General features: G+C 51.7%; 1 protein-coding gene and 1 long non-coding RNA gene across 6 annotated transcripts in view; one reads left to right on the top strand and one right to left on the bottom strand.

The window, feature by feature from the left end:
* Window positions 1-1,692: 1,692 nt before the first annotated feature.
* Window positions 1,693-10,549, top strand: LOC118178050. Its single transcript, XR_004756032.1, has 3 exons — window positions 1,693-1,704; window positions 3,879-3,881; window positions 10,414-10,549. It is a non-coding gene; the product is annotated as an uncharacterized LOC118178050 (long non-coding RNA).
* The window catches only part of NCAM1 (neural cell adhesion molecule 1), a 105,393-nt gene continuing 97,207 nt past the window's right edge, over window positions 5,557-13,742 (bottom strand). For 3 of the 5 annotated variants that reach the window (XM_035346138.1, XM_035346139.1, XM_035346142.1), the window contains one exon: window positions 5,557-9,314. In XM_035346138.1, the coding sequence (XP_035202029.1) occupies window positions 9,194-9,314 (121 nt within the window). In that variant the 3' untranslated portion in view covers window positions 5,557-9,193. Of the gene's footprint in view, window positions 9,315-11,986; window positions 12,770-13,742 lie in introns of all 5 variants that reach the window. The other 2 variants (XM_035346136.1, XM_035346137.1) reach the window with 1 other exon arrangement.

Below are 13,742 nucleotides of genomic sequence, written 5' to 3'. Positions count from 1 at the left end.
GACGGCTGCGGAAATGGCGTCTGGGGGCGGGGTTCTGCGAACATAGGGGCGGGAGGGAGGCGGCCGCCATTTCGCGGCCCGGGATCCCGCTGAGTAGTTCACAGCCCCGCCGCCCGGGAGCCCCGGGCTTCGTTTCCTCACAAAATCACAGTTATTAGGGTTGGAAAAGACCTTCAAGGTCATTTGGTCCAACCATCCCCTACCACTACTGTCACCACTGAACCACGTCCCCAAGCACCACGTCCAACCTTTCCTTGAATGCCCCCAGGGATGGTGACTCCACCACCTCCCCGGGCAACCCGTCCCAGTGCCTGATCGCTCTTTCTGAGAAGAAATGTCTCCTCATTGCCAACCTGAGCCTCCCCTGGCACAGCTTGAGGCCATTCACTTTAGACCGGGGCCTCCTGCTGCTGCTGCTCTGTCAGACAACCAACGGGGCTGCTTTGGCAGGGCCGGCAGGCTGTCTGTCCCCGTCTGTCCCACCGGCAGGCTGTCTGTCCCACGGGCAGGCTGTCTGTCCTGCTAGCAGTCTGTCCGTCCTGCTGGCAGGCTGTCTGTCCTGCTAGCAATCTGTCCGTCCTGCTGGCAGGCTGTCCGTCCTGCTGGGAGGGAGTGCAGCAGCAGCAGCACAAGCCCTTATTTTCTCCAAGGAGCATTTCAGATCCTCAAGCCTGCCCAAAAATAAAACGATAAATAAATAAGCAAATAAATAAATAGTGAAAAGGGGTTTCTTGGGTCAAAATAAAAGTTACCTGAGGGACGGATTCACAGAACCATCCACAGGGAGAGGGGGCCTGGTTTAGGAAATGTGCGTGCTCATCCACGGCGATATCCTTGAGCCCTTTGTGCCCTGATTTTTATACCACACTGGGTGTTTTTTAAAGATACCCTGCAAAGACAAGGGAACAGCGACTGGTTTTTGTCCCCGGGAGGGTCGGGCCCCTGGTCTGCAGGGCCTGGGAGCTGCATTCTCGGGCGGGACACGCAGCCTGCCAGCAGCGAGACAGCCAGAGGATGGCACCATCCTCCAGCACAAACACCTCTGGGCCGCTCTCCCAGAGCTGTTCTTTCAGACCTGCCTCTGCTTTGTCTCCCGAGTCCCCAAAGCAGCCTCCAGGCACCCACCAGTGCGTGTGCAGACCCCAGCTGTTCGCCCAGCTGCGCTGCCGATGCCGGAGCCCTCCGGGTGACGAAGACGCAGGACAGGCGACGCGGGGACTGGCTGATCTCTGGCGGCACACACGGCGAGGAGCAGCTCTCAAGACCTGCCCAGCCCTCCTTTACACCTTGTGGCCCTGCTGGGATGTGTCAGAGGCGAGGTTCAGAGCACTCCCTGCATCCAGGTCCCCCCACATGGGCTCTGCACCCAAAGCACGTCCCCACCAGCTCACGCACGAGAGCTTGTGTGGCTCCAACAGCCCGACGGGGCCTTGTCACCACGCTCTGGGGACACATTTTTAGAGCCAGAAGGTTGGAGGTTGCAGTTACTGGAAGGCATCAGCCTCAGAGCATCACTGAGTCCCTGCTGCCCCAGGGTGTTTTAATCCCAGACATGGTAACGCAGCCCTCTCAGGAGAGGAAAGTGAGAAGCAGAGAGGGACGTGCTCTGGCGAGTCTCCTGAAAGCGGCAGCGTTGCCTAAGACATGGAGTACCAAGGACAGGCCACTGCGGGGTCTGCTGGGCGTGAAATTAGAAATCTCTCTGTGAGCTTACAAATCTCAGCCATGTCCATCCTCCTGCCCGTCAGGGCCCCACCGCACTGCTGGGAGGAGAAATGCGTTCCTGGGCTGCGTGTGCCCACAGGGTGCTGAGCTGCACCATCCCTGCAAGCCCCTGGCCCCAGGGGCTGCCAGGAGTTGCCTTTCATGCACATTTAATAAATATGCCTCCTTCTCTCCTCCTGCTGCAAGGCAGCCCTGCTCATGCAAACCTCCATCCCAGAGGCGGGGCTTGGTTCACTAATGAAGCTGTTTCAAATCCAGTGTCTGTGGTGTCCAATTAAAAATACCCAGGAGGCAATAGCTGTATTGCTGAGATGCTCAGCAGTCTAGCTTGTATTTGTTATCCTAGGAAATCAAGGGAATAAAGCCACCCCTAAGGTCTAAGAGAATAAAAAATGTTATCAATAAGCCACGGGCAAAACAAAGAGCTGGGCTTGTCGGTTCATTAAGTCTGTTTCGGAGGTGCTGAGTTGCAGCAGGCAGATGCGAGGCAGGCTTCCCTGCTTGCCCCTCTCGTCCCTTGGGTGCTGCATGCGAGCAGCAGCAGCGAGCCCTGTGTGCTGATGGACAGGGAGGCGTTGGGTTCTGCCTCTCCTGCAACAGCACCGCGAGACAGAGAGAGGGAAGGGGGCACTTCGGAGGGTTTCTGAGCACTGAGAATTTGCAGCTGCACCCCTGCGGATGGGTGGGAGATGGGCAGGCATTGTTCCTGCAGGCTATCACCGGCAGCTGCAGTCCAGCTGCCCCTGCACTCTGCTGCCAGCTTTGCACTCTGCTGTGCTTTGCTTTCCTTTCCAGCCTCCCAGACACCCCCCTGGGTCAGCAGCCCGGATCCAAAGCCTTTTGGATTAAAGCTGTGGCATCTCACATCACCTGCATGAAAATGGCCTTTACTTCTGCCCCTCCCACTCAGCTTCCCATTCTCCCCCCACGCAAGAAGCGGCCGTTCATTCTGCTGCCAGATCCATTGTTTATTCCTCCTGCTCCTCGGGCTCGGCAGGAGGGCTACAGAAGAGAGCAATTTGCTAGTGCTGCACGGAGAGCCGCTGCTCGCTGCCCGTGCCCTTCACATGCTCCTGTACCTAACTCCCGGGGCAGCTGTGGTGCTGTTCTGCTGCAGGGTCCCTGCCGTGCCACTGCCCCGGCACAGCGCCGTGCCCCCCAGCTGCACCCCACAGCCAGGGAAGCACAGGGAGAGAGCTGCAGGACGTGAGCCTCTTGTGGGCAGAACAAAGCTAATAACACGGCTGCGGAAAGCAGAGCTGGGATTCATTTAGCAGCCGGGCCGAGATTTCATTACAGCAAACAAAATGAAAATCTCAGGTCAGCTGTGCCGTGCAGCTTATGAAGAAGGCAACACCTCTGCTGTAAGCAGATCTGCTTAATCCCTCCCGGCGAGTGTGGCTGTGGTGCCTGCTCCCTGCCTCTGCTTGGTGCGGCCGTGCCAGGTGCAGGATTTTCCTGCCACTTGGCAGCTAACGGGGAGAGCTCACCTGGTGATGTGCAGGGCAGAGAGCTGCCTTCACGAAAACGGTGCCAGGGCGGTCACGTTGCCATACAGCTCCCCGCAGAAGCATTTAAAATGTTGTCCTGGAAGTGTTTGCAAGTCTATTCATAAATCTGTATCGGTTTTTATTATCGCTATGGATCAAAACACATCAAGTATATATGAAGAAATATCTGTCAGGGATTTATTAGGATTGGTGAGGTGAATTTGGGATCACACGGTCATTAGCGGAGTCGACCAGCACCAGAAGGAAACGTCTCCAAGCTCGCTGTCCCCTTGCATCTTCCTGCCGTACCCGTTACCTTGCTGCAGCCCCGTGGCTTGCTGACATAGCAGCAGTGAAGCCGGCTTCGCCCTGCCGAGAACCCAAACATAATTTAAGTGTTCAGGGGGTGTGGGAAGGTTCAAGGGGGCTTGAGAATATCTCCAAAAATTCAGGCAGCGTAGACTTCATCTTCAGGGGGAAATTTCCACTTTGCTGGAAAAGAGCCATTTTCACACTGATTAATACTTCCGTTAGGATGACTTTGCTTGTACTTTTTATTCCTTCCCCACACCGATGCATTTTCTGCCACCCGTGTCCTCCTTTGTGCTTCGGTTGGAGTCCAGCACCGTGTTTGCTCCCGGTTGAATTTCTGGGTACCACGAGGATGTGAGTGTTGCCTCATGACAGTAACACCAAAAGGGCCCTGGTGCTTTCAGTCCTGCTGTCCGGCCCTGCTCTCAGCCCAGCCTCCCTGCCTTTAACCATGGGTGAGAATTAGTGCCACTGGCAGTAGCTCTTGGGCTTTCTTTCTAGTTATTGAAGTGAGAAACGTGGCTGTGTTCCTGCAGGATCTCACGGTGCTGATAGCAGTAATTACGGTTGTTGGTACTGTATTTAAGGGACACGGACCCTGCACGGTGAAAGACCTGGTTCTGCTTGAACACCTTTCCCAGCAAATTCCTTTATCCAGGAGTTTGGACTCTGCAGGTTTCAGGCTTGTGATCGGTGATGGTGTTTGCTCTGGGGTTTATCGGTTACATCAGCAACAAAAATATTTCCCAGCTCCAGGTGGATTTGAGCTTGCAGAGAGCTGAGCGGGGCTTGCAGACCAACCGGCGGGGCCGCGGTCCCGCAGCGTGCTGCTCGGCCATTGCAGACACTTCTGGGCCATTGTCTCAAAGGGGGTGGGAAACTGTGATCCCTCATTAGCAGAGCTGCTCTGACATCTGCCTTGCAAGGAGGAACTGAGAACGGGTTTTAGAAGAAAATGATGCCGGCGATGCACCCTGAAGCACAGCGTACGCGCGAATCTTTTGTTCAGCTGCATTCATTTGGAAATGAAAGCAAAGAACGGATCAGATCTGTGTTGCCTCGGGCTAGGATTCGCCCCCCAGACTGGGGTGTATGCAGAGCCCGAAGATGTGCTTTCCTAGGGAAGCCATGCTCTAAGTTAACATCGATTTTGACTGCCTCAGCCTGCTGTCGTTTTCCAGGAGACCGGGACAGCCTTTTCTAAAGCAGGAGCACCGGGCACATACGGGGCCAGTCTCAGCAGCTTTGCTCAAACACTGTCTGACCGCAACACATCGCAGGCTGCGTTCAGGAGGGGAGGAGCGCTGCCAAGGAAGCAGAAAAGACAAAGCCGTTCTCTTGGGGTAACGCCCACACTTACCACATTTTTTATTTTCTGTGAACAATTCTGGCAGCCGGGTACTGCCACGTACCGGAGCTCTCATTTCCCAGTCCATGTCTCCTGGGAGATCGGTGCTTAGGACAGAATTGAGTTTGGTTTCGTTAGTCCAACATTAGCCCAGGCCAGGGCCCTGATTTGGGATGTGATAATGCCGCTTTTATAGCCAACACCTGTGCACACACACACACCGCTCGCAGCCAGCGAACAGAGCAACGTTTCAAAGGGAAACCCGGCTGACTGAGACCCATAGCGGGCATCAAACAGCGTTTGTGTGTTAGCCATCTCACAGCCAGAACCCGAGGTGTGACAGAGGCTCAAACTTCAAAAACACTCCTCTGGCAGAGCACTCAGCACTTGGGAGGTGCTGCCCAGTGGAGACACGTGCTGCCAGGTGCTCCTTCTGTGTGCCAGGGGTTCGGGAAGGCACGCAGGGTGCCCGCTGGCATCGCTCCGCACCTGGTTGTGTTCCCTGCTTCGCGACAGCCCAGGGCCTGGCTCATGCTGTTGGCATCCCCCAGCGGGGTGATAAACGTTGGGAGATAAAATCGCATGCAAATACAGCCCAGGGAATCCACGCTGGTGCACGGGACCTGGCAGAGCTCTGAAGAAGTGCAGACCGTAGGCGGGAGCTTTTTTTTTGTTTGTTTTTAACTTTTATTTGAACACAGTATTCTGACAGAATGCAAAGTCAAAATCCTCAGTTAGTATCAGTATTTACACCAGTGAGAATGGGAATAAAGGTGGAATCGATGTTTCACTCGGTAAAAAGATTTTTTGTTTTTTCGTTTTTTTAACAAGATAGAAGGCCCCCAAAAGTAGGGAATGCTGGGTAAGGATGTCAATGGAGGGTCTGAGAACAACTATCAAAACAGCCTAGTGTGAAAATCTGGGGTTTGAAGGCTCCATAGAAAAGTGTGAAAATAAAACTCCACTCTAAAAGCTGAACAACTGGATGCACTATTATCTCATCATCTTTACGTATGGTGCAGCATGAAATGTCATCACTCCACAACTAGAAGCTGATCGGTCTGAGGTGCCATATAGATATATATATGTATGGCATGGATACATATATAAACATATACAGCGCAAACGGCATCAGGTTGGTCCCTCTTCAGAAGTCGAAATAAAAGCAATGAAGCCTAAGCTATCTTCGGAGCGGGATACTTCTAAATTAAAACAAATTCTCCGTTAAGGGCAAGTATAAAAACACTCCTTGGGATGAATCTACCAGCACTGGGTGTCGGGCGGTGTCACGAGAGCATTACCAGCAAGAGGACGGACAGAGCCAGGGCTCAGGCACCACGGGGTGACCCCTGCCTCGGGATGATGCTCACTCCCTCGGGCCATCCAAACCCACCGCAGCCAGCGGGGGAATTTCTAAAGACGTGGCTGGGCGGTGGATCGGGCCCTCAGCTGGTTACCTGCCACGACAGAAATGCCAGCCCAAGGTGAGAGTCACAAATTTCACCCGGCAGGCGCTGATCAGTGTCCCCGGACACGTTTCTGGTCATCAGCATTTGTTCCCTATCGGCTGCTCAGCTCTCCGCGGGTCACAACTTATGAGGTATAACATAAAGAGGACAACAGCAGTCAAAAACGTCACAGAAATGAGGAACAAGCTGTTGTGGCCATCCCAAGGAACAGAGGTACGTATCGCCTGCCACCACTCGGTCCTCCGCTGCCCCAAGGACTCTCCCCAGCTGTAGACCATGGTGAGGTTTTTATGGTGTATTTCACGGACTGATTTATTGGAAAAGAAAAAGCCCTGGGGACCACAGACCAAATCTTGCCTTACTTACACCACCACTGCTGTCCTGGGTCAAGCAAGGGCCAAATCTGCCACAAGGCTTTGAAGTGAGGACCTATCCTGCCCTGATGTCCTGCTCGGGATGGGTACTGCATGCCTGTCTGTGCCTGCATATCCAGTCATCCTCCATTTCCAGCCCCAGGAGCTGAGGAAAAAATGCAAAAAACCCCACACTTAGCAAATGACAAAACCATTATTTTCACAGCTTGAAATTCTGCGATGCCACTGGAGAAGACTGCGTGCTTAGAAGAGCACATCAACGAGAGCGGCTCGCGCTAGCTGAGCCCCACAGCAGTCTCTCTGCCCCCCATCCTCCTGTTTGTCACCTTCACACATCGGAATGGATGCCATGGTCAGCTCGGTTCTGTTTTTCATTTAAAGGCTTCTGTTCCTTGTAAGAGTTGTTCTCTTTTTTTTTTTTTCCCCGAATAAATTCTTCAAATCTGAACTATCCGCTACACCTTCCACATTCAAACTATGTTGAAGCTTTTTTTTTTTAATTATTTCAATACTATGACAAAAAACACGTTTCACACTAAAATAGTCACGCACCCACAGTGCACAAGCTTGCAGATCTAAAGTAGAATTTAAAAAAAAAGAAAAAAAAAGAAAAAAAAAAGAAAAAAAACAAACAACAAAACCCCCAGAGAAGGAACAGCTCTACACAACGGGCTGGGCTACCCCGTACACCTCCGCCTTCCTTCTGCTCAAGCGTCTCCTCACCCCCGAATCTCGGTATCGCTCCGTGACTCCCAGTGCTATCTCCCGCTGATAAGCTCCCCCCTGCACCACGATGCTGCATCAGCCCCTTTTCTGAGCGGTACCAACATGATCCAGAGACCGGGGAATCAAGGGGAGCCTTGGCACTGCTTTCCAAGCACTGATTTTGGGGTTTTGGTTCTGCAGAGCACATGGACAGACGTGCCGTGCTGGAGGGGGCTTGCACGCTGCCAAGCATCCTTGTGCTCAGGAACCTCACCCACGAGAGAAGGACGTTCCTCTTTTTTTAGTGTTACCACTCCTCAAAAGCAAACTTGGTTTTTCTCTAAGTGCGGAAAGTCGCTGCTTTCAAACCAGCTTTCTGGGGTCAAGGGAATGGCGTTTACTGACGCATCAAGGAGAAATTGATGTCGAACATCTGAGATAAGCCCAGCCCAGCCCTAACTGTACAATCTCTCTTCTGCCTCGCAAAGCTCTGGGAGGGTTCCATGAAGGAAAAGGGAGAATGTCCTAAAAAAGCAGAGATGATATTTTTCATATGCAGTCAGGCCCAGGTCCAGCAAGGGACTTACCCTCTTAATAACTTTAAGCATATAAGGACTCCGCCAGCAACTCTCTCATTCCAAGCTAAGCGTGTGTTTATGTGGATTGCTGGGTGCAGACCTCGATTGGTGACAAGTGGTTGGAATATCCCCACCCCCCGCCCCCCCAAAACAAACCGAAGACCAGCATTACTCTTTTTCTTACTCCAGTAAGAAATAATAATAATAATTATAATTATTATAATAATTAAAAAAGATAAAGGGGAAACTACTGTAAACATCGATATTTAAAAATGTCTCCCTTTGCAAAGCAAGCATGCTGCTAACCTAGGATCTATAGGCTGGGTTCACTTAAAAAAAAAAAAGGCAGCTATTTTACACATACATTTAAACACAACAAAAGTTAAAAAAAATATTTGTCAATTGTAAACACTGGAAAGAACAAAAGTTGGCAAAAATTAACATAAAATTTAAAGAAATGTAGAGTCTGAATACTGCAAATTGAAATATATCCCCCGAAGCTGCAATTTTGGCATTCTTCCTAAAAAAAAATAATAACCCCCCAAATAAATGTCTAAGGTGGAGAACAGAATTCAGCCACAAAGAGCTCGAGACACTTTGCATACTGAACAAATACAAGGTGAACAGAAATTATAACTTATTTATGAGGCTTTACATATTTCAAACTCGACTGAAAAGTATAAAAATAAATTGTGGACTTTGTTCATTAAGGACCAGCTGTACCAAGTAGTCAAGCAGTACAGTGGTTATATCTAGTATACTAACCAAGGAAAGAACAGGGTCTTTTTTTCTTTCTTTCTTTTTTTTTCCCCTTTGCCTACGACTAGGTGATTCTGAGCTCCTCAGCGATGCTGTAACTGGCATTTGCAATTTTGCTTATTTGAATATACAGGGGCAGCGCAGCCCTGGTTTGCTTGTGGGTTTAACCCTGTTTTTAAAATGTAGTACTTTTTAAAAGCAAGTGCACAACAAATAGAACCTTTCTAAAAATCTTTTTTTAAAAAAAAAAAAAAAAAAAAAAAAAAAAAAAAAAAAAAGGACGACCCCCCCCCCCCGTTTATGCATTTTCTGTTTTGTTTTGTTTTTTTTTTTAAAAAAAGGCAACAGACACTAGAGGAATGAGATGTGTGTTGTGTTTCGTGTTTTAAATGCTTGGGTGAAGTTGTTCTGTCATTTTTTCATCTGTCGCTGATCATGCTTTGCTCTCGTTTTCATTTGTTTGTGTGGCTTCGTTTGGGACCGTCTTGACTTCTGCTGGAGGTGTCTTGGTTTCCGTTGCTTGCACTTCAGATTTGTCTTCTACTGGGGTTTTCCTGAGGAAGAATCACCAAAAATGGCACAGTTTAGAGACAGAAAAATACAGACCGCCTACGGTGATTTAGCGATAAGAATATGTGCCTGGAAACATTCAAACAGATCTCCTTGACAGATGCAAAGACAAATAAAAGCAACCTCCCGTCCCCCTCCCCTCCCTTCCCCCAGCACTTAGCTCCAGGCTCTCCCTCCTGCCCTGAGCTGACACTCGAGCAGGATCCGGCCTTGGGCTGCAGCACAGGCACAAGGCGTGCTGCGGTGTGCAATGCCACAGGAACGAACAGCAAACCTCACACAGTCGCACAAGAATTGGATTTCTACCATCACTAATTACGTCTCCCAGGCGGCCTGTTGGAACAGACTGCCCCTTAGCAGCAAACCTCCATTTCTGCAGGAGGTCACTCTCAGAATTTCACAGTACGCAGAAGGAAACACAAGTGGATTCTGTCCGATGCCTTTTCGCAAGCATACGGAGAGGGACAACAGCCTCACAGGCTGCAGCTCAGATTCACCAGCCTGCCTTCGGCGCTTGACTGAAGAATGAGAGACGCCTGCTTGTCCCTTCAGAGGCAGAAGCGCCGCGCTAGGAGCAGCTGGCAGCCCCCCTGCAGAAATGCTGTTCCAGCACCCTAACCAACGTCAGGCTGCGACGGCTGCAATTCCACTTCACCCTGACTCCAGGTGAGCTGAACCGGAGCCCGCGGCTGCGGTACCGCTGTAAAGGGAGGCAGAGGAGCAGCCCAGGCAGCAGGAGGCTGCACCGGCAGCGCACAGCTCCGTGTTCTGCCGCACCCAGAGCTCACGGCATGGCGTAGACCAAACTGCACTCTGAAACGTTTCCTCGCTGCAGGCAGAGCGTTTCCTACCTCCCATCAGCTCAGCACCAGCTCACAATCCTGGGTTCCTTTTGTGTCTCTGGGGCACCCAGCAGAAGGGCAGTAGCAGGGAACTGAAGAGGTTTCTCTGCGCCCATCGAGCTGCCTGGTTCCCTGCAGCCCAGGGGCATCTGGGGAGCCACCGGACATCCTAGGGAGGATCCAGAGCTGGGGGGGACAAGGCAGTGCTGTGGAACCATCACGTGGCAGCATGTCCCCTGAGTTAGGAGAGGACGGGAGCACAGCACGGGAGATAGGGGGACCAGGGCCTTAGGATGAATAATAGAGTGAAACAGCACGGGTTTTCACCCAGCTCTGGGAAAAAGCCTAACCCTTGCCTCTGCGATGTCTGCCTGACTTCTCTGCCGTACGTGTGAGCACCACGGCAAGCACAGCGTCAAAGCAAGATAACCCAGGCCTGTGCTTTGTTTTGGACTAAATGCAAAGCTTCCAGAATGAGGCAATTTTCCTGGAGAAATGAGGGTGGAAGAAGTTCTAACCAACCTGTCACTTAGGATATGTGTCCCCTGTGGCAGCTGCAGCACAGCTTAGAGGTATCAGCGTGAGCTGCAAGCCTGGCTCAGGGGCAGCTACTTAGGTCCTGGCAGCAATCTGGCTGAGACAGAGTGGGGCTGCCTGTCACCAACACGCCTTCCCTTCCCAAAGCCCAAGACGCGGTGTGGACTCAGCCTTCTGGGAGCTTCTCCCAGACCAATCTGAGCTGCCTTTGCAGGAGTCTTTCTAGTTCCAAAGCACAGCCCCAAAGAGGAGGTGCTCCTTCTATTTGATCCTGCCTTTGTCAACACGTGGAGTCCATACAGGAAGCCCGAAGGAACGAGGAACGTCAGTGCTTGTGTCCTAAAGAGAGGCTCATTCAATCAGCATTTTCCAAGCTTCTGCTCTGAAGGCCCTGTCACCACCACTGCCCAGCCTGGCACACCAAGAGCGCTCTTGTCCACCATCTGCCTTAAAGCTGAGCCTTCCCCCAGTTCATGCTGAGGACTTCAGGCTGTTTTCACTCTCCAGTTTTGGCATCTCCTGCCAAACACCAGGAGCAGACTCATTTCAGCTGAGAAAAGCCGATCCTGGCCAGATGACGTAAGGCTCCAAAGGACTTGTACGGCTGCCGGGCCTAGGGGCATGCCGCTGCTCTCTGAATGAACCAGCTGGGTAAGAAGGTGACCAAGAATGGTGGATGGAGACTCGTCTCTGATGAACCAGGACAACAAAGACACCACCCAGTCACCCTGACCCAACTGTGAGTGCTCCCCCTCTCTCAGACAGCATCACATTGCCTTACCCCTCTGCCCTACCCTGTCCCGTCAAGCACAAACCCAGAGGTATCACCATTTAGTTTCACACGGTACTGCCTTCTGCCCTGCCTTACACTGACGTCAACTCTGAATGGCTCCACTGATCTGTTAGGAAATGAATTTGGGTGGCTGCAGGAACTCAGAGCCTCTGAGGACAGCGCTTCCTTTGCACCAAACCCAACTGTTTCCAGTCTCTTTCATGCAAGAACAATCTATGATAGATAAAACTGCAGAAAAGTGTAAAGAATCACACGTTCACGGTAACTTCCTGGGTTTGTCTTTGCTCTGCTGCCCTGGCCCAGCCTATTCCTGCTTTCCTCCTGGAGCTTTAAAGCCAAGCCCTGCTTAGTTGGTTCACTGGTGAGTTAGTTTGCTATGGAAACAATGAGATTAGTTCAGAGAACACCCAACAAGAACACAGCACAAGCACCAGTGCACAAGAGAGACAGCACACAACCAACAGAAGATTAAAGGCAGCCATACTCGGTCTTTGCAGGTGCAGCAGGTACAGAGCTGTCTGCAGCGGAAGAAGCAAGCTCGCGAGCCTGCCCGCTAGTCACACTGGCAGGAGTAGTAGTGCCAAGAGCTGCAAAAACATCCTTTGCAAGATCAATGTCTGGTGTCTTGAAGGTCCCTTCGTCCATTTTAAAGTCCTCATTCTGGGAAGGGTTTGTGGTGCTGCCTGAAGCAGCCTCGCTCTTCGCATTGCTTGGGTTCTTGGTTGTCTCCGTTGGGCTCTTCACTGTGCTGGGCTGCACAGTTTCCTTCTCGGGGCTCTTGGTGCTCGACACCTCCTGCTTGGGCTCCGACGGAGCTGAAGGGCTAGTGAGGTTTGCAGGGCTTGGGGCAGCTGACTTGTTACCAGCTGCCGCTTTGGAGGTCTCGGCCACGTTGGCAACAGTGCTGGGGCTGAGCACCGCGCCTTGGTTGGACAGGACGCTTGAAGACAAATTATTAGCAGCTGGAGTAGAGCTCGGGGTGTCGCTGAGATCAACAAGAGGGGCCACTTTGGGGGTAGAGGAGGCCGGTGGTGAAGAGACCGAGGCGGCTCCCCCTTTGGCTGGAGTAGCCTGGCCAGGCGACATGGAGTTGGAGTCGGGAATGGCCGCGGCTGGCATGGCAATACTGGAGGTCAGTGTGGTGGTCTCGCTGGTGGGGCTGTTCTGAGCAGTGGCAAAAGTTTCAGTGATAGTGTCAGAGTTAGTGGTGCCCGTAGTTACGGAAGGCAGCATGTCCTCAACGGTAGCTGCGGTATCGGCGGTGTGCCTGTGAAGAGGACAGGAGTAGAAGAGAAATAGAGACAATGAAGCCCATAAACGACAGCAAGGGAAAGGGAAGCAGAGCGTAAGCATGAGAAGGCAGGCGGGTGGCACGGCAGCAGCAGCAGCATGGCATGTGGTTACGACACAAACACAACATGGAGGCAGAGAAGGAGAAACTTGTCAGAGGTCAGATGTGCAAAGGGTAGCAAGGGCTGGCAGGGACGACTGAAGGACAACTAGGAAGAGAAGGAAGAGCAGAGAGGACACAACCTTCAGGAATGGCTTGCTCACGCAGGTTTTGGTTCAAGTCTCAGTCAACGTAACCCCACTGACTTGCAGAGAATCTTCTCTTTTAGCCTAACTTCCCTCTCACCCTCATACCTAACCTTACAAAGCAGCTTTCTACAAATTCCCCAAGCCTGCAGCCTGGTGCCATCTGTAACCACACAACAATGCCCCGGCGTAGGACCCCTGAATTCTCTCCCTTGTCTTGGCCGTATCCTTTTGCCAACAAGTCTCAGGTCTTCATCACACAGCACAGAATATTTTCTCATACACACACCTAATAAACACACACGTAGCTTTGGGACAATGTTTTCTGCCCTTCCGACCAGATTTGTGTCTGCCTATTGTTCCAGCTGGAATAAGGTTTGCTTCAGGACAACGTCTGACTCTAACCACGCTTCAGCAGCCGTGCTATAGCACTGACCAGCATAAGAAGAACACAGATGAGGCTGGAAAAAACAAACAAGAACTCTTCCTGCATCAGAAGCCAGCGTGCCTCAGAACACCACCACAGGCTTAACTAAGAGAAAACCTTTGTAGAGGAAGGTAACTGAGCTAAAACCCTGGTAAGACAAGGCAAGAAAATCATGACAAGATAAATCCAAGCTGTTCTACAGCGCTTCACTTCTGCACTTCCATACTGCTTGTGGACCCAGCCTCCTTTCTCCTCTCACCTCACACAGATTTCCAGC

Source organism: Oxyura jamaicensis, chromosome 24 (genome assembly GCF_011077185.1).
Source record: "Oxyura jamaicensis isolate SHBP4307 breed ruddy duck chromosome 24, BPBGC_Ojam_1.0, whole genome shotgun sequence".
Lineage (NCBI taxonomy): Eukaryota > Metazoa > Chordata > Aves > Anseriformes > Anatidae > Oxyura > Oxyura jamaicensis.
The sequence above is the reverse complement of the archived record's forward strand: the minus strand, read 5'-3'. Positions and strand labels throughout refer to the sequence as shown.